At 43.5% G+C, this 20,843-nt stretch overlaps 1 protein-coding gene across 6 annotated transcripts in view; it reads left to right on the forward strand.

The window, feature by feature from the left end:
- LIMA1 (LIM domain and actin binding 1) overlaps positions 1-20,843 on the forward strand; it is a gene marked incomplete at both ends in the record, with an annotated part of 78,140 nt that overhangs the window by 9,958 nt on the left and 47,339 nt on the right. For 5 of the 6 annotated variants that reach the window (XM_080705825.1, XM_080705820.1, XM_080705821.1 and 2 more), the window contains one exon: positions 13,407-13,452. In XM_080705825.1, coding sequence (XP_080561951.1) covers positions 13,407-13,452 — 46 coding nt within the window. Of the gene's footprint in view, positions 1-13,406; positions 13,457-20,843 lie in introns of all 6 variants that reach the window. The other variant, XM_080705824.1, reaches the window with a different exon arrangement.

The raw sequence follows: 20,843 nt of genomic DNA on the forward strand, positions 1-20,843 counted from the left end.
GGGAACCAACCGAGTGTGGTGATGCATGCTTATAATCCCAGTACTTGGGAGGCTGAAATAGGAGAATCACACATTGAAGAACAGCCTCAGCAAGTAGTGAGACTCTCATCAACCTAGAAAGACCCTGGTTCAAAATAAAATTAAAATAGAGTTGAGGAATCTAGCGCACAGATAGTATGCCCCTGGATTGCATCCCCAATTCCATCCCATTCACACACACACACAGGTGGGACAAATAATGTTGTTCACATACTTACAACAGTGAAACTCAGGGAACCAATCAGCCTGGATTTCTTTTTTTGTTGTGTTTTGTTTTGTTTTGGTGGTACTGGGGGTGGAACCCAGAGGCTTTCTACCTCCAGGCTATACTCCCAGACCTTTTTTATTTGGAAACAGGGTCTCACTAAGTTTCTGGAAGCCTCACTAAGTAGCTGAGGCTGGCTTCAAACCCGTGCAATCCTCCTGTCTCAGCCTCCCAAGCACGGGGATTACAAGTGTGTGCCACCACGCCCGGCTAGCCTGGATTTCTTGACCAAACTTCATACTCAGTGGGGACCTGTTGCTAAAATTGCCTGATTTTTTTTTTTCCAGTACTAGGGATGGAATCTAGGGCATTCTACCTCCAAGCTACACCCTAGCCCTATTTTTATTTTCTATTTTGAAACAGGGTCTCACTAAGTAGCAGCCAGCCTCATTAAGTACCTGAGGCTGGCAGTGAACCTGTGATCCTCCTGTCTCAGCCTCCCAAGTACTGGGATTTCAAGCGTGCGCCACAAGGCCCAGCTGCTTAAGGTTTTTAGGGTTCACTCACTGTAGGTTTTCAAAGAAAAATGCAAGACTATTTTCAACACAGCATCTACTAATTTCCATTTCCAACACCTAGTATTTTCTCTAATTTTGAGATACTCTCTGTCATGAGGTTTGGAATTTGGTGTGTGTGTGTGTGTGTGTGTTATTGGGAGTGGAACCCAGGGGCTTTTCTACCTCCAGGCTATACTCCCAAACCTATCTTATAATTTATTTGGAAACAGGGTCTCACTAAGTTGCTGAGAGCCTCACTAAGTAGCTCTCAACAAGCTTCATTAAGAGGCTGTAAAAACCTTAGGAGGTTTCTGATCAAAGACTAATATAAATGTGGTATTTGGGGCTGGGGTTGGGGTCAGTGGAAGTGCATATTACATGTGTAGCATGCTCAAGGTCCTGGTTTCAATCCCTAGCTTAACAACAACAAAAAGAGTGGTATTTGGAAGAAGTTTAATCTGGTCATTGTTTGTAGATTAATCAGACTTTACATGCTAATTATGAATACATTTCACACTTTATGTACAGAAGAATAATTTTTCTACCATCAGCGCTTAGATCTGATGAATCCTTCATAGCGCTGTTTTCACTGACTAAAGCTCTATATAAATAAACTTGAGGTAAAGAAGGTCGATGGGGCCGGGCGTGGTGGCGCACGCTTGTAATCCCTGCGCTTGGGAGGCAGAGACAGGAGGATCGCGCAGGTTTGAAGCCAGCCGCGCGCGCGCTGGCTTAGGAAACCCTGTTTCCAAATAAAAATGTAAAAATAGGTCTGGGAGTGTAGTCCGGAGATAGAAGGGCTTCCAGGAACCCCAGTACCACCAAAAAAAAAAAAAAAAAAAAAGAAGGTCGATGGGTCAGTTTGAACAGCTAGCTTTGGTTTCATTCACATAAGCCTTCAGCATAACATAATTCTTTACTTGATAAAGGACCATTTGAGTGGCATTTGGTTTCTTTATTTTAAAAAATTTTATTTTTATTTTTGTGGTACTGGGGATTGAACCCAGGGGCATTCTACCTCTGAGCTACACCCTGATAGCTCTATTTTTTTTGAAACAGGGTCTTGCTAGGTTGATGAGAGCCTCACTACTTGCCGAGGCTGTCTTCAAACATGCGATTCTCCTGTCTCAGCCTTTCAAGTACCTGGATTACAAACGTGTGCCACCACACCTGGTGGAATTTGGTTTCTTATGAAAAAGTTGGTCTTTGACTCATATATTTTATTTTATTGTATGGTACTGGGGATGGAATCTAGGGGCATTCTCCCAGCCCTATTTTCTATCCTTTATTTTTGAAACAGGGTCTCACTAAGTTGCAGAAGGCCTCACTAAGTAGCTGAGGCTGGCTGAGAACCTGCGATCCTCCTGTCTCAGTCTCCCAAGTACTGGAATTACAATCATGCACTACCATGCCCAGCTGACTCATTTATTTATTTGTTTGTTTGTTTGTTTTGCAGTAACAGGGATTGAACCCAGGGACATTCTACCTCAGAGCCACACACCCCCCAGCCCAATTTTTTTATTCTTTTTTTTTTTTTTTTTTTTGGTACTAGAATGGAACCTAGGGGCATTCTACCTCCGAGCTATACCCCAGCCCTATTTTTTATTCTTTATTTTGAAATAGGGTCTCAGTGAGTTGCACTAAGTAACAGAGGCTGGCTGTGAACCTGAGAGCCTCCTGTCTAAGCCCCCCAAATGCTGCAATTATAAACATGTGCCACCATGCCCAGCTAACTTTTTTTTCTATTCTTTATTTTGAATCAGGGTCTCACTAAGTTGCAAAGGGCCTCAGTAGTTAACTGAGGCTGACCACGAACCTGCAATCCTCCTGTCTCAGCCTCCCACGTACTGGTATTACAGGCATACACCACCATGCCTCGTAGTTTTTGTTGTTTTGTTGTTTTGTTTTTCTTTTTTTTTTTGTGGTAGTAGGGATTGAACTCAGGGGCATTCTACCTTTGAGCTACCCCCAGACCTATTTTTTTATTCTTTATTTTGAAACAGGGTCTCATTAAGTTGTGGAGGGCCTCACTATGTAGCTGAGGCTGGCTGTGAACCTGCTATCCTCCTGTCTCAGCCTCACACATACTAGAATTACAAGCATGGGCGACCATGCCCAGTTAGCCTGGTAGTTTTTGAATCATCTTCAATGAATTCTTTAGAGGCATACCAGCGGCCAGTTCTGGAGAGACTGGGAGATCTAAGGGCATCCTAGACCTTCTACCCCAGCTGCCCTGCTTTAATCTAATAGGATAGCATTTAAAAGGAAGGTTCCACATTAAGAGTTTGAAACCACTGCTTTGGTTAACCTTTGTCACCATCCTTGACAGATAAGGAACTTGTGGTCTAGCAATTGAGGCTGAAGGTCACACACCAAGATGTAGATTGGATGAATTCAGGACACTGATCCCCCACCTCCTGCCAGTGTGTCTCCACCTTATCACAGCTCCTTCCACGCCAGATATTTTACTTATTCTGAGTCCCAAGGGAAAATAGCATTTATATTTAGTTTTTGTGTATGTGTTTGTGTGGGCTATTCTTCCTTAAGAAAAAAACTTAGCCAGGTGGAGTGGCACAGATCTGTAACAGCAGGTATGAGGGAGGGAGACGGAGGCAGGAGGATCACAAGTTCAAGGCCAGCGAGGGCAACTTAGTGAGAACGTGTCTCAGGATATTTATTTTTTTATTATTTATTTTGTGGTACTAGGGATAGAACACAGGGACATTCTACCTCCGAGCTATATCCCCAGCCCTATTTTTATTTTATTTATTTATTTATTTATTTATTTTTGCGAGTCTGGGGATGGAACCCAGGGGCATTCTAACTCCAAGCTACACGCCCAGCCCTATTTTTTATTCTTTTATTTTGAAACCAGGTCTCATTGAGTTGCAGAGAGCCTCACTAAATAGCTGAGGCTATCCTCGAACCATGATCCTCCAGTCTCAGCCTCTCAAATGCTGGGATTACAAGCATGCGCCACCATGCCCAGCCCCAGCCCTAATTTTTATTTTTATTATTTATTTATTTATTTACTTATTTTTTGTCGTACTGGGGGCAGAACCCAGGGGCTTTCTACCTCCAGTCTATACTCCCAGACCTATTTTATATTTTATTTGGAAACAGGGTCTCACTAAGTTGCTGAGAGCCTCACTCAGTAGCTGAGGCTGGCTTCGAACCTGTGCGATCCCCCTGCCTCAGCCTCCCAAGTGTGGGGATTACAAGCATGTGCCACCACGCCCGGCTGTTTTTACTCTTTAATTTGAAACACGGTTTCACCGAGTTACAAAGGGCCTCACTGAGTAGCTGAGGCTGTCTGCCGACTGTGATCCTCCTGTTTGAGCCTCCCAAATTCTGGGATTACAAGCGTGTGCCACCATGCCCAGCTCTTGTCTCAGAATTTTAAAAAATTTAAAAAGGAGGCTGAGTAGGTAACTCGGTGGTAGGGCACTTGCCTAACACACAAAAAAGGCCTCGAGTTCCATTCCTGTTATACACCTGCGTGTGCATCCTCTCTCTCTTTTTCTCTCTCCCTCCCTCTCACAAGGATCTTCAAGTCTTCTTAGTTAACCTCTTTGCTTCCTTGTAACTTTTTTTTTTTTTTTTTTTTTTTTGCGGGTCTGGGGATGGAACCCAGGGGCATTTGACCTCCGAGCTACACCCCCTGCCCAATTTTTTATTCTTTATTTTGAAACAGGGTCTCACTGAGTTGCAGAGGGCCTCACTAAGTAGCTGAGGCTTCCGCGAACCGCGACCCTCCAGGTCTCAGCCTCCCAAATGCTGGGATTACAAGCTTGCGCCACCACGCCCAGCTCCCTTGTAACATTTTAGTGGTGAATTTATTTCAGAAGAAAATACGTTGCCTAAACCGTGGGAGTTTCCATTCTTCCTGTTTTTGGCTCGGTGCTTTCTTTGCTCTTTGAGGGCATCAAGCAAGAGTCATGGTTCAGGAACTCTGTTTTCTGGCCTTAGAAAAAGTTGAGACACTGTTATTACTCCCCAGATAATTTTAGTATCTTCCATCAGCTGCCTGCCTCACAGCTGTGCATTAATGAGCAGTTTGTGATTAAGTCCCATATGTGAAGAAAAGAAGCCTGGACCAGGAAGAAATCTAGGGAGGGAGAAAGTAAGATTTTAGTTATGGAATTTCTTGATTTTTTTTTTTTTCAGTACTAGGGATGGAAACCAGGGGCATTCTACCTTGGAGCTACACCCTCAGCCCTATTATTTTGTTCTTTATTTTGAAACGGTCTCACTGAGTTGCAGAGGGCCTCACTGAGTAGCTGAGGCTGTCCACAAACTGCAATCCTCCTGTCTCAGCCTCCGAAATGCTGGGATTACAAAATTGTGCCACCACGCCTGGCTCTCCAGCCCTATTTTTTGTGTGTGGGGGTTTGGGGATGGAACCCAGGGGCATTCGACCTCTGAGCTACAACCCCTGCCCTATTTTTTATTCTTTATTATTTTTTTGTTTTGTTTTGTTTTTGGTGGTGCTGGGGGTGGAACCCAGGGGCTTTCTACCTTCGGGCTATACTCCCAGACCTATTTTCTATTTTATTTGAAAACAGGGTCTCATTAAGTTGCTAAGAGCCTCACTAAGTAGCTGAGGCTGGCTTTGAACCCGCGCGATCCTCCTGTCTCAGCCTCCCAAGCGCGGGGATTACAAGCGTAAGCTACCATACCCGGCTTTATTCTTTATTTTAAAACAGGGTCTCACTGAGTTGTGAAGGGTCTCACTAAGTAGCTGAGGCTGTCCACGAACCATGGTGATCCTCCTGTGTCAGTCTCCAGAATGCTGGGATTACAAGTGTGTGCCACCACACCCGGCATCACAGCCCCACTTTTTATTCTTTATTTGGATAACAGGGTCTCACTAAGTTGGGGAGGGCCTCACTAAGTAATGGTGGCTGGCTTTGGACCTGTTGATCCTCCTGTCTCAGCCCACCAAGTACTAGGATTACAAGCATGTGCCACCATGCCTGGCTTATTTTTATTTAGAAACAGGGTCTTGCTAAGTTGATAAGCGTTTCACTAAGTAGCTGAGGCTGTCCTCAAACCTGCAATCCTCCTGTCTCAACCTCCCACTTACTGGGATTACAAGCCTGTACCACCACACCCAGCTCAAACTAAGTCTTCAAAATTGCTCCCTCTCCTCAAATAGAAGCATTTCACAATTTGTTTGTGAATAATGCCAGTTCCTATCTGTGGCTTTGAGGAATGCTAAGACCTGAATCCATCCTAGTGGGACACTGCATACTGAAGTAATGAGCCTCGGTCGTCTGCCAGTCACTCACAGCACCTGTCTGTCACAACCTGGGCAACATAATGAGACTTTGTTAAAAACGAAAAAAGTACTGAGGTTCAGAGTGTCACAAAATATAAAAGTACCAAGGACCTACCTAGAAAGAAGCAGTGTGGTCCAGAGCCTTTCTTCCTGTGCATCAACTATTTAGCAGATACCTGATTATGAATAAAGGGCTGAGACATTTGAGTCGGAGTTTCCAAACTCTTCAAAGCCAGGCACAGTGGTGCATGCTTGTAACCCTAGTGCATGGGAGGGTGAAACAAGAGAATCAGGAGTTTGAAGCCAGCCTCAGCAATTTAGTGAAACCCTCAACAACTTATTGAGACTCTCTTTCAAAATAAAAAATAAGCCATGCGTCGTAGTACACACTTACAATCCCAGTACTTGGGAGGCTGAGACAGGAGTATCAGGAGGATCATGGGCTCACAGCCAGCCTCAGCAACTTAGTAAAACCCTGTTCCAAAATAAAGATAAAAATTGGGCTGGAGGTGTAGGTTGGAGGTAAAACCCCTCTGGGTTCAGTCCCCATTAACACAATAAATAAAGAAATAATTAATTAATTTGAAATCAAAACAGCTGGGGTATAGTTTTGAGGTAGAATGTACCTGGGGTTAAGCCTGGCATGGTGGCTCATACTTGTAATCCCAGCATTTGGCAGGATGAGACAGAATTATCACAGGTTCTCAGACAGCCTTAGCTACTTAATGAGGCTCTTTGCAACTCAGTGAGAACCTGTTTCAAAATAAAGAATAAGTGCCGGGCAGTGTCACATGCTTGTAATTCCAGCATTTGGGAGGCTGAGACAGGAGGATCGCAGTTTGCAGACAGCCTCAGCTTACTTAGTAAGGCCCTTTGCAAGTTAGTGAGACCCTGTTTCAAAATAAAAAATAGGGCTGAAGGTGTAGGTCAGAGGGAGAATGCCCCTGGGTTTCATCCCCAGTATGGCAAAAAAAAAAAAAAAAAAAAAGAAGAAGAAGAAGAATGTACCTGGGTTTATTCCCCAGTACAAAAAACAAACAAGGAAAAAACCCCAGTGTTCAAGACAGCCATCAGTGTGTACACCTGGTCTTTCATACACCTCAGCATTAAAAGGACAGGGCTGAAGAAGAAAACTATTTTGATCTTTTAAAGTCTACCTTTCTGTTAGAATGATAAAGGGAAGAGAAAATCTGAACTCATTTACTCAACTAACCACAGTGTAAATACTTTGCCTTGGTGAACAATTGACTAAACTGTAAATCTATCTGCTGATTGGCTCTGGCTTTTATATATTTTATTATGGCTATAATACACTGTAGATGATTGTTCAAGGGTGTGGAAACACAAGCTCAAGGCCCATTTTGAGTTCCTGTTTCATCACAGTCCACTGTCTTTCTGAATTCCCGCTTTGAAGCAATTCCTAGATATACACTATTAGTAGAAATGGGGAAACAGATGCACAAGGACATTCACCAGAGCACTGTCTGTAGATATCATCTCCTTTTGTGGCTTTCATACTGTGTGTGGGCATACATATCCTAAGTGTAAGTGACTAGCTCCAGTCTCTTCAGAGCTCTAGATGTGTGTATCTAATTATCGCTAGCACCAAATGGATGCTTTATTTGGCACAGCTGACACTGAGCTCTTGATTTTCCTCGACTCTCAGTCTGCTCCTCCTTCAGAATTCCCTATCCCAGTGAGCATTATTTCCAACTTACTCGATGACCAGAGACCCGAGTTCATAGTTTAACCAATCTGTTGATTCTACCTCTGAAATCTATCGCAAATCTATTTATTTTTCTTTATTTCCAATGACTGCCACCCTAGGCCAAGCCAGCACTGTCTCTTACTAATGAGACCTCCATTCTCAGGTTACCAGTCTATTCTCCACATTTGAAAGCATTCTTTTAAAGACATAAATTGGATCAGTGACCAACTATTGTAACCTAGCATTGAATTAAGAATCATTAGCATGGCCTACAAGACTCAACCCAGTCCACCTCTGCCTTCATTCTCATCTCATCTCCTGCTGGTCCCTTCCTTGGTGCATCAGCGACAGTGGAGTTCTTTGTGTACCTCATTCACAAGATATGCTTTCCTTCCTTGGGGCCTTTGTGCATGCTTTTTTTTTGTGTGTGTGTGTGTGGTACTGGGAGTGGAACTCAGGGGCTTTTCTACCTCCTGGCTATACTCCCAGACCCATTTTATACTTTATTTGGAAACAGGGTCTCACTAAGTTGCTGAGAGGCTGGCTTTAAACCTGTGCTATCCTCCTGTCTCAGCCTCCCAAGCGCTGAAATTACAAAAAGGTGCCACCACGCTCTGCCCTGGCTCCTTTTTTTTTTTTTTTTTTTTTTTTTTTGGTGGTACTGGGAGTGGAACCCAGAGGCCTTCTACCTCTGGGCTATACTCTCAGACCTGTTTTATATTTTATTTGGAAACAGGGTCTCATTAAGTTGCTGAGAGCCTCACTAAGTAGCTGAGGCTGGCTTCGAACCTGTACAATCCTCCTGTCTCAGCCTCCTAAGCGCTGGGATTACAAGCGTGCGCCACCACACCTAGCTCCTTTTTTGTTTTTGAAACAGTGTCTCTCAGTTGCTGAGGCTGGTCTCAAACCTTTGATCATCCTGTCTCAGCCTCCCAAATACTTGGATTACAAGCATGTGCCACAACGCCTGGCTTCCTTTTTTTTTCTTCAATTTAATATAATTTTTAAAGGACAAATAATAATTGTGTGTAATTTGAGGTATAGTGTGATATTTCAATATGTGAATACAAGCCAAGGGTGGTGGCGCACGCTTGTAATCCCAGCATTCAGGAGTCTGAGACCAGAGGATCGCGGTTCGCGGACAGCCTCAGCTACTTAGTGAGACCCTGTTTCAAAATAAAGAAGAGAAAATTGGGCAGGGGGTGTAGCTCGGAGGTCGAATGCCTCTGGGTTCCATCCCCAGACCCGCAGAAAGAAAAAAAAAAAGTGAATACACTGTAGAATCATTAAAGCAGAATAATTAACATATCAAGGCTTTCCTTGACCCTTGACCTCCTCCCCCATTCTCAATTTAGTTCTTTTATTAAGTTTTATTTATTTATTTTTATTTTTTGGTGGTACTGGGGGTAGAACCCAGAGGCCTTCTACCTCCGGGCTATACTCCCAGACCCATTTTATATTTTCATTTGGAAACAGGGTCTCACTAAGTTGCTGAGAGCCTCACTAAGTAGCTGAGGCTGGCTTCGAACCTGCGTGATCCTCACGGGGATTACAAACGTGCGCCACCACGCCCAGCTTTTAATAAGTTTTAATACTCTGTTTTTTTATTTTTTGTTGTTGTTTTGGTAGTACTGGGCATGGAACCCAGGGGCTTTCTACCTTCGGACTACACCCCCAGACCTATTTTATATTTTATTTGAAAACAGGGCCTCACTAAATTGCTGAGAGCCTCACTAAGTAGCTGAGGCTGGCTTTGAACCTGCGCAATCCTCCTGTCTCAGCCTCCTAAGTATTAGGATTAGAAGCATATACTACCACACCCGGCTAAAACTCTGGTTTTTTTGTCCAAAGTGTCTGTCAGTCTGTATGAGTGCATGCATGTACATGTGCATGAACATGTTTATGTGTTATAATTTCTAAACTGTAAGTTCTTTGAAATTAAGAATTATGTTTTAGGTATTTCTCTTACTATTTTTTTTCTCTAGTCCTTGGACCATAGTAGGCACCAGTAAATATTTCTTGAATGAAAACTTAAGTTATTTTGAATTTCTTTCTGAAACAGAGAAATGGAGATACAGAATAGTATGTTTAATATTATTTCATTTGGTTATTTTTAAAAATTTGTGCATTCTTCAGGTGAGTGTGGTGGTTCATGCTTGTAATACCAGCATTTTAGGAGGCCACGATAGGAGGATCGCAGTTTGTATACGGCCTCAGCTGTTTAGTGATGCTCTTAGCTGCTCAGTGAGACCTTGTTTTTAAATAAAAAATAACAAATTGGGCTGGGGGTGTAGCTTGGGGTTAGAATGCCCCTTGGTTCCATCATTACTACCGCAAAAAAAGAGAAAAAGAATAAAAATGGAATAAAAATTGTGCATTCTGGATTAATCCCCTTTTAGGTATATGAGTTCCAAATATATTCTCCTATTCTATGGGGACTTTTCACCCTGTTGATGATGTTCTTTGATGTACATACATTTTTGAGGTACTGAGGGTTGAACCCAAGGGCATTCTACCTCAAAGCTACACCCCCAGCTCTACTTTTTATTCTTTATTTGGAAATAAGGTCTCACTGAGTTGTGGAGGGCCTCACTAAGTAAGTAGCTGAGGCTGGCTGCGAGCCTGCGATCCTCCTGTCTTAGCCTCCCAAGTGCTGGAATTACAAGCGTGCGCCACCATGCCTGGCTGATGTACATTTTTTTAATTTTAAATTTTCTAAAGTCCAATTTATCGATTTTTCTCTCCCTCTCTTCTTCCTTCTTTTCTTTTCTTTCTTTCTTTCTCTCTCTCTGTTTTTGCAGTATTGGGAATTGATTTCAGGTACCTGCACTTCTTCTTCTTTTTTTTTTTTTTTTTTTTGCAGTACTAGGGATGGAACCCAGGGACATTCTACCTCCAAGCTACACTGTCAGGCCTATTTTTTATTCTTTTTTTGATGGTACTAGGGGTGGAACCTAAAGGCCTTCTACCTCCAGGCTATATTCCCAGACCTATTTTATATATTTATTTGGAAACAGGGTCTCACTAAGTAGCTGAGACTGGCTTCGAACCTGTGCGATTTTCCTGTCTCAGCCTCCCAAGCGTGGGGATTACAAGCGTGCACCACCACGCCAGGCTATTCATTTTTATTTTTTTGTGGTACTGGGGATGGAACCCTTCTACCTCCGGGCTACACTCCCAGACCTATTTTTATATTTTATTTGGAAACAGGGTCTCTTAAGCCAGTGAGGCTGGCTTCAAACCTGCACGATCCTCCCGTCTCCGCCTCCCAAGCGCGGGGATTACAAGCGTGCGCCACCATGCCCGGCTATTCTTTATTTTGAAACAAGGTCTCACTGAGTTGCAAAGGGCCTCACTAAGCAACTGAGGCTGTCCATGAACCTGCAATCCTCCTGTCTCAGCCTCCCAAATATTGGGATTACAAGCATGCACCACCATGGCCAGGTTTTTGTTTTGTTTTGTTTTGTTTTTGGTGGTACTGGGGTTCTTGGAAACCTTTGTACCTCTGGGGTACACTCCCAGACCTAGTTTTATACTTTTTTATTTGGAAACAGGGTCTCTTAAGCCAGTACCTGTGTGATCCTCCTGTCTCCGCCTCCCAAGTGCAGGGATTACAAGTGTGCGCCACCACGCCAGGCTTTATTCTTTATTTTGAAACAGGGTCTCACTAAGTTGCAGAGGGCCTCAGTAAGTAGCTGAGGTTGTCCACGAACTGTGATCCTTCTGTCTCAGCCTCGCTAATGCTGGGATTGCAAGTATACCACCATATCCAGCTTGGTGATTCTTTAAAAATATATAATTATTTATTTTAACACAGGATCTTGCCAAGTTGCACAGGCTGGTCTCAAACTTGTGATCCTCCTGCCTCAGCCTGCTTAGTAGCTGGGACAGCATGCACTACCAGGCCTGGCTTCTTTTTTTTTTTTTTTTTTTTTCTCTTTGTTTTTGTGTCATATCCAAGAAATCATTGCCAAATCATGAAGCTTCTCTCTATGTTGTCATCATCACTGTTTCCTCCTCCTTCTTTTTCTTTCATACTGGGGTTGAACCCAGGTGCATTCCACCTTGGAGCTGCACCTGCAGCCCTATTTTTATTTTGAAACAGGGTCTCACTAGGTTGATGAGAATCTTACTACTTGCTAAGGTTGTCCTTGAACCTGCGATCCTCCTGTCTCAGCCTCCCAAGTACTGGGATTATAGGTGTGTGCCATCACACCTGGCTCTTATGTTTTCTTCTAAAAGTCATTGAGGTTCCAATCTAAGATAGTAGCTCTGTTGCTTTGAGGCTTGGGCAAGAGTAGCACACCAGGAGCACTGTGGTAGAGAAAACCACTTATGTCACAAGTCATATGTCATATGTCTCTTCCACAAAGGAAGAGAAAGGAAGATGCGAACGGGGCCCTATGGTGCCAGTAACCTAAGGACCTCCTGCTAGGCCCTATGCCTATGTAGCTCTATTACCTTCTGATAGCGCCTCCCTGAGGAGCAAGTATGTAACACATAGGCCTTTGGGGACATTTACCCTAACCATAGCACACACAGAAAAATAAAAATTGCCAGGTGTGGTGGTATACACCTATAATTCTAGTACTTGGGAGGTTGAGACAGGAGGTTGGCAGTTTCAAGGCCATCCTTGGCAACTTAGCAAGACCCTGTCTCAAAATAAAAAGTAAAACAGGGTTGAGGGTGTAGTTCATGGCTAGAATGCTGCTGGGTTCAATCCCTAGTACCCCCCACACACACACACCCACAGACAATAGTAAAATATTTTTTCCTTAAAAGTCAAATCATAGTGTAATCCTTTCTTTCTTTCTTTCTTTCTTTCCTTCCTTCTTTCTTTCTTTCTTTTTTTTTTTTTTTTTTTTTTTTTTTTTTTTGCGGACCTGAGATTGAACCCAGGGACATTCTACCCCTGAGCTATACCCCTATCCCTATTTTTTATTCTTTATTTTTGAAACAGAGTCTCACTAAGTCACAGAGGACCTCACTGAGTAGCTGAGTCTGGCTGTGAACCTTCCATCCTCCAGTGTCAGCCTCCCAAGTACTGGAATTATAAGCATGCACCACCATGTCTGTCTTCATAGTGTAATCTTCTCCTCCTCCTCCCCCTCCCCCCCTTTCTCCTCCTTCTTTTGCAGTACAGGGGATTGAACCAGGGGCATTCTACCTCCAAGCTACAGTTCCAGCCCTATTTTTCATTCTTTATTTTGAAACAGGGTCTCACTAAGTTGCAGAGGGCCTCACTAAGTAGCTGAGACTGGCCTCAAATCTGCATTCCTCCTGTCTCAGCCTCCTAAGTACTGGGATTACAAGTGTTCACCACACCCAGCTCACAGTTAATAAGTGACAAAAGTAGGATTTAAGCCTCAAACTTTCTGTTCTATTCAATAGCTTTTCAGCATTTGACCTTATCCCCTGGGTTTTGTCTTGTATCAGAGCAGATGACTGCAACAGCCCCAGGAAGTGAGGGCTGCTCTGATTCTCTGCTGCTTCTGATAGAATTGATTCAAGACAAATGTTGGCAGAAATAGATAGGCAGAGGCGGTTTTCCTAAAGATTAAAAGAGTAAGAATGTAAGTTTAATTTGAGGACATATTCTTTTTCTCTCCTCTGAAGGTACCAGAAAGCAGCTGAAGAGGCAAACATGGAAAAGAAGAGAACTGTAAGTATTCAGAAGTCCTGGGCACTCGGAACTTCATGAGCAAAGTCTGTGCGGCCACCAGCAGCTCTGCGAGCTTGGGCTGTGTTCGCTGAGCTGAGCATTTGTGCTAGCTGCTCTGATGTGTGAGCCATTTGCCCAGGAGAACTTGGCTCAGGTGCAGGGAATATTATTTTTTCACTGAGCTGTTTCTTTTGGGCCTCTTTCTTTCCTGTGCTGAGTGAAGGAGGGAAGGTCAAATGCTTTGCCTGAAGTTAATAAACTGGCTTACTACTTCTGCTCCAATGAGAACACAGGGTTTCCTAGGCTGCCATCCTTTTTTCCACGTCAGCCAACCAGAAAGCAAGATCTCATGTATAATAGGCAAACACTTCTTTTGTTGTTGTTGTTGCTTCGAGGATGTAATCCAGGTGCATTTTACCTCCGAGCTACACCCCCAGCCCTATGTTTTATTCTTTATTTTGAACAGGGTCTCACTGAGTTGCAAAGGGCCTCACTACTGAGCTGAGGCTGGCCTGTCAATCCTCCTTGTCTCAGCCTCCTGAACTCCAGGATTATAAGCCACCAAGCCTGGCTTTATTCTTTATTTTGAAACTTAGTCTCACTAGGTTGCAGAAGGCTTCAGTAAGTAGCTGAGGCTGGCTGCAAACCTGCTATCCTCCTGTCTCAGTTCCCAAGTACTAGAATTACAAGCATGCACCATTACACCCAGTTCTTTGTGTGTTTTTGAGATGGGGTCTTGGTATGCTTTCTGGGCCGGTTTCAAATTCATGGGAGCAAGTGATCTTCCAGCTTCAGCTTCCTGAATAGTTGGGATTGTAAGTACGCACCACTGTGCCTGGCTCCTTGATTTAATCTCTTGAGAAATAAACCTCACATATTTGGACAAGAATATTTTGGTTAGCACTATGAAAACATTCCTTCTGGCAGTTTTTAGAATTTAACCTATTTAATATATATACATATATATATATATATATATATATATATATATATATATATACACCCTATCTGTTCTCTTTAAGGGAGTAATACTGGGTCTTTAATTTAATATCTCTATAAATTGAAAATGGATCTACACCAGTGCATTATAAGAAAAGAGCTACCACATTTCATTCAACTGCTGGCTTCGTCTGTCCTGCTCTCTCTTGCCTGTTTTTCCCCCTTCTTCTTTCTTTCCATCTTTTCACTTATTTACTTTGCAAGTTTTTTTAAACTAACTTGTATACATTTATTTATTTATTTATTTATTTATTTATTTATTTATTTTTGCAGTACTGGGGATGGAAACCAGGGGCATTCTACCTCCAAGCTACACCCCCAGCCCTATCTTTTATTCTTTATTTTAACAGGATCTCACTGAGTTGCAAAGTTGCCTCACAAAGTAGCTGAGGTTGTCCGAGAACCCATGATCCTCCAGTCTCAGCCTCCCAAGTGCTGGGATTACAGGCATGCGCCACCACGCCTGGGTTTTTTAGCAAGTTTTCACAGAGCACCTAGTACATGTCAAACACTGTATTAGGCACTATGAGTATGGGTTACAACTCCTCCTTCATAGAGTTTATGTTTTAAGTGGGAGACACAGATAACAAAGGACTGTGTCAGGGAGCGACTGACATGGAGCAGGTAAAGAGGATAGAGTTTAGATGTTGACCTCTGATGAGGCGATGTTTGGGCAGAAATCTGAGGTGAGGACATTAGCCAGGAGGAAGAAAAGTTCAGGCAGAAGGAATAGCATATGCAAATGCCAGGAGGCAAAAGCAGTCTTAGAATATTTGAGGACTAGGAAAAGTTGTACAGGCTCTTTGGGAAGACCCGGGCCTTAACTCTGAAGGAAAGGAGGCCTTTAAAGGGTTTGTATGCAAAGGACTGATGTCACTGGACTTCAATTCTAAAAAGAAGAGGAAGGCCGGGTGTGGTGGCACACACTTGTAATCCCTGCACTTGTGCACTTGGGAGGCTGAGATGGGAGGATTACACAGGTTCGAAGCCAGCCTCAGCTACTTAGTGAGGCTCTCAGCAACTTAGTGAGACCCTGTTTCCAAATAAAATATAAAATAGGTCTGGGAGTATAGCCTGGAGGTAGAAAGCCTCTGGGTTCCACCCTCAGTAACACACACACACACACACACACACACACACATACACACACACATAAATAAATAAAATAGAAGAGGAAGAGCCAGGCATAGTGACTCATATCTGTAACACCAGTACTTGGGAGGCTGAGACAGGAAGATCATAGGTTTGAGGCCAGTCTCAGCCACTTAACAAGACTGTTTCAAAAAAAAAAAAAAAAAGGTTAGGTTGGGTTGTAGCTTGGAGGTAGAATGCCCCTGAGTTCAATTCCAAGTACCACCCCCCCCAAAGAAAAAAGTGTATCTAATCCCAGCTATTTGAGAGGCTGAGGCAAGAAGATCACAAGTTCACAAGTTTTTGGTTAGCCTGGGCAACTTAGTGATAAAAATTAAAATGGGGCCTGGGTTAGCTAGGCATGGTGGCACATGCTTGAGATCCTAGTACTTGGGAGTCTGAGACAGGAGGATCACAGGTTTTTGGCCAGCCTCAGCACCTTGTGAGACTGCGACTTAGTGAGACCTTGTTGTGTGTGTGTGTGTGTGTGTGTGTGTGTTTATATGTGTTGGTACCAGGAATTGAATCCAGGGGCATTCTACTTCTGAGCTATACTGCCAGCCATATTTTATTTTTATTTTGAAACAAAGTTTCCTTAGGTTGATGAGAGTCTCAGTACTTGCTGAGGCTGTCCTTAAACCTATGATCCTCCTGTCTCATCCTCCCAAGTACTGGGATTACAGGCATGTGCCACCACACCTGGTTTAGCAAGATTCTATATTTTTTTTTTCAGAGCTAGAGATTGAACCCAGAGGCATTCTGCCTCCAAACCATACCCCTGCCCTATTTTTTTTCATTCTTTATTTTGAAACAGGGTCTCATTAAGTTGTGGAGGGCCTCATTAAGTAGCTGAGGCTGCCTGGAACCTGTGATTCTCCTGTCTCAACCTCCGAAGTACTGGGATCACAAGCATGTGCCACCATGCCCAGCAACAAGACCCTATTTCAAAATAAAAAATAGAACGGGGCTGGGGTATAGTTCAGGGGTAAAATGCCCCTGGTTTCTATCTCCAGCACTATCCCCACCCATACCCACACACATAAGAAGATGGAGCTCTCATATACCTTTATCTTGCTTTCCCTAATCCTGACATCTTATAGAACTATGGTACATTTCTCAAAGCCAAAAAATTAACATTAGTGCAATGCTATTACTAAACTAGACTTTAGTTTCGCCAGTTTTTCACTGGTGACAGGATTATTTTTCCTTCTAAAGAATAGAGGGAAGCTGGACAAAAGCGGCACACTTCTGTAATCCTAGTACCTGGGAGGCTGAGACAACAGGATTAAGGTCTGAGACAACCTCAGCAACTTAACAAGACCCTGTTTCAAAATAAAATAGGGCTAGAGGTATAGCTCAGAGGTAGACTGTGCCTGGGTTCAGTCTCTAGTTACACACACACACACACACACAAATGTTCACATAAATAAATTTATGAAGTGATTGACCAGGTTAATGAATACCGACAGTTTGCCATTAAAAGTAAGTCAGAGCCAGGCGTGGTAGCTCATGCCTCTAAACCCAGTACTTGCCGGGCGTGGGCGCACGCTTGTAATCCCCGCGCTCGGGAGGCTGAGACAGGAGGATCGCACAGGTTCCAAGCCAGCCTCAGCTACTTAGTGAGGCTCTCAGCAACTTAGTGAGACCCTGTTTCCAAATGAAATATAAAATAGGTCTGGGAGTATAGCCCGGAGGTAGAAAGCCCCTGGGTCACCCCCCAGTACCACCCAAAATAAAAAAATAAAAAATAAAAAATAACCCAGTACTTGGGAGGATGAGACAAAAGGATCCCAGGTTTAAGGGTAGCCTCAGCAGTGTAGCCAGACACTCAGCAACTAGTGAGACCCTGTTTCTAAAACAAAAAATAGTTAAAAGGGCTGCAGGTATAGCTTGGAGGTAGAATGCTCCTGGGTTTGATCCCCAGTACCACAAAAAAAAAATTTGAGAGAGCAAATGGATAAATTTGCTCCTTTCAAATAATGGGTTTGGGTTACATAATTGCCTGGATTCCCAGAAATTTACTCCACTTCCCTCCCTAGAACACAGAAACACAGAATTACCATCAGGTACATTTTCAGATTCTTTTCAAGTACGGAATATTGGAATGTGCCACTTCTTGAAATGTGTGTCTTTATGGGCACTCGACACCCACAGCCTCATTTTATTTTCTACTTTGAGGCTGGGTCGCATTAAGTGGCTGCGAGTCTCTTTTTTGCGGGTCTGGGGATGGAACCCGGGGGCATTCGACCTCCGAGCTACACCCCCAGCCCTGTTTTTTTATTCTTTATTTTGAAACCGGGTCTCAGTGAGTTGCAGAGGGCCTCACTAAGTAGCTGAGGCTGTCCGCGAACCGTGGTCCTCCTGTCTCAGCCTCCCGAATGCTGGCCACACCCAGCCATCCTTGAAAACTTTCAGCCTTCTTGACTTTCCAGTTCCCTATGCAAGGAAAATAATTAGGAAAATGCTAAAACCTTGATACAAATGACATTGATTAGAATTTCGCCTTTTGTGGGGTGTGTGTGTGTGTGTGTGTGTGTATGTGTATGTGTGTGTGTGTGTGTGTGTGTTTACAGTGTTGAGGATTGAGCCCCTGGTCTCACGCATTCTGAGCAACACTCTTATCTCTGAGCTATATCCCCCAGCCCAGAATTTCACCTCACTTTATGCTCCCTGACCCCAACCTCTACAGCAAATAGAAAGAACAGTAAGAAACTATAACTCATTTTCAGAATTTGGGAGGGTGACTGGGCAGTGTAGTTGGACCATGGCTGGTCACCATTTTGAGGGATGGCGTACTAACTTTATTAGTAATCATCACCTCTTGCTGGACGCCTATGTACGTTAACACTATACATTAATACACACTCAGTTATTCTCCACAATAGCTCTGTATAGTAGTTTCTAGAAATTGGGAAGCGTGTCCAAGGACAAGCTTGGAGCTCGATTGTACGAGTAATGCGTGTGCACTGTGGATAACACCAGGAGAAGCAAGCATAAGTGGTACCATCACCCCACGATAGCCAGGCCTCTCAGCCTAACTCTCCGTTCATTGTGGTGCTTTTGGCAATTGCTTTTGTTGTGTAACTTCTTCTCTTTCTTCTCCATCTTTGCTTGCCTCACATCTTAAAGGCGTGGATAACTGCCCTGGCCTGGGCAGCACTCCCAAGAGTGATTTAAGGCTGTGGGGCCTTTAATCCTGTCAGACAACTCTGCCCTGCCTGTCCCCATTTTTGTCCTTCCGGCCACAAGTCCCCCACCTCTGCCTCAGCACTCTTGAATTTGTATCCTTAGGAGCTCCTTTTAATAAAAGAGCAAATTTACTGCTCCAGAAATGCTCCCTAAGGGGATGTCCTCCACCCAGGCCTTGTTTGGGACACCACCCGAATCCCCCTCTTTCTGCTTCTCACAGTGAAATAAAACGACAGCTTCATGCTGCTTAAACTAACATCAAGTTTATTTAATATTCTATAAAAGCTTTTTTGTGACATGAAAGTTTTATTGTGATATAAAGATGACGTATCATTTTGTTTTGTATTCATGTTTATTAGCTACACCCCCTGCCCTCATTTTTATTCTTTTATTTTGAAACCGGGTCTCACTGAGTTGCAGAGGGCCTCACTAAGTAGCTGAGGCTGTCTGCGAACCGCGGTCTTCCGGGTCTCAGCCTCCCAAATGCCGGGATTACAAGCGTGCGCCACCACGCCCGGCATGAATATGTATTTTATTATAAAAAGAAATACAAGTGCCAAAATCCATTCCCCAGAGATAACCTGTTAATATCTCGATGTCTTTTTTTCTAGACTACTTTTCTATGTTTATATTTCTAAATATGCATGCTATTATTAAATGGGATCTTGGTGACTTGTCATTTGCATTTTTCATTCAAAAATATCCAAAGAGTATCTTTCCACACCAATAAATATACTTTGATCCCATGATATGTATCCATGAAAAGTAGTGCCCACTTACCAAGGCAAAATGCCACTCTGATCTGGGGTTCCTGTATGAGTATGGTGGGGAAGGTGAAGGCGGGGGGCTGAGGTCACTCATTGTGTGGCAGGAGGTAGTGGGGGGGCCAGCAGTGCTGCTGTCACTGAAATATCAGCTTCTGGAGCTGGTTTTTAATTTTTTGTTTATTTCATTTTTTGGTGATTCTGAACATTGAACCCAAGGACATTCGACCTTTGAGCTACACTCTCAGCCTTTTTTTTTTTTTTTTTGGTGGTACTAGGGGGTGGAACTCAGGGACTTTCTACCTCCAGGCTATACTCCCAAACCTGTTTTCTATTTTATTTGGAAAGAGGGTCTCACTAAGTTGCTGAGAACCTCACTAAGTAGCTGAGGCTGGCTTCGAACCTGCAGGATCCTCCTGTCTCAGCCTCTCAAGGCCAGGGATTACAAGCATGAGCCACCACGCCCAGCTACTCTCAGCCATTTTTATTTTTTATTTCGAAACAGTGTCTGGGTAGGTTGATGAGACTCTCACTGTATTGCTGAGGCTGTCCTTGAACCTGTGATCCTCCTGTCTCAGCCTCCCAAGTACTGGGATTATAAGCATTTATCACCACATCTGACATCATATATTTATTTTATCAAGATGGGGTCTTGTTATGTTGTCCAGTCTGGTCGAAATCCCGGGTTCATGGGATCCTCTTGCCTCAGCCTCCAAAAGCTGGGACGCTAGGCGCAGTGCCCCACACCCAGCAGGAACCATTTTGAAATTCTCAACAAAAACCTTTTATGCTGCTTCTCTCTCTAATCTGTTTCCTCCCGTGAATCACATCATTATCTCAGAAGCTATGATTTAAACGTGAGAGTCAAGCATTTGTTCTTCTATAATTTGCTTTTTCAAGCTTTGATGCTGTTTGATGAAGTGACTCGGAGTATTCAGAAGAGTACCGGGGCGAGAGACTTACTTCCCAATATAGCTGCTAATCCCACTTAATTCCCCAGAGTCTTTCAGTCCTAGGTGGTTGTCCTTTCTGAGTTGAAAACCCCGGAGTCAGACTGCAGGAATGGAGAGTGAGAAGGTATGGGAGGCCACAATTTATTGGGAAAGTGGTGCTGTTCTATTTAGATAGGAGAACTTTCAAAGCATGGGGCATTTAGCTGTACTTCAACAAGCATGTTTCCTCTGTTATTCTACAACAGCAGATCATCTCCAGGTCATTTTCAGTCAGTGTCATATGTGTAAATTCCACTTTTAGCCCAAGTGAAAGTGAACCCTTAGATGTGTAGATATGTCCCCTGATCCAGAGTCT

This window comes from Muscardinus avellanarius, assembly GCF_963383645.1.
Source record: "Muscardinus avellanarius genome assembly, chromosome: 11".
Classification (NCBI taxonomy): Eukaryota; Metazoa; Chordata; class Mammalia; order Rodentia; family Gliridae; genus Muscardinus; species Muscardinus avellanarius.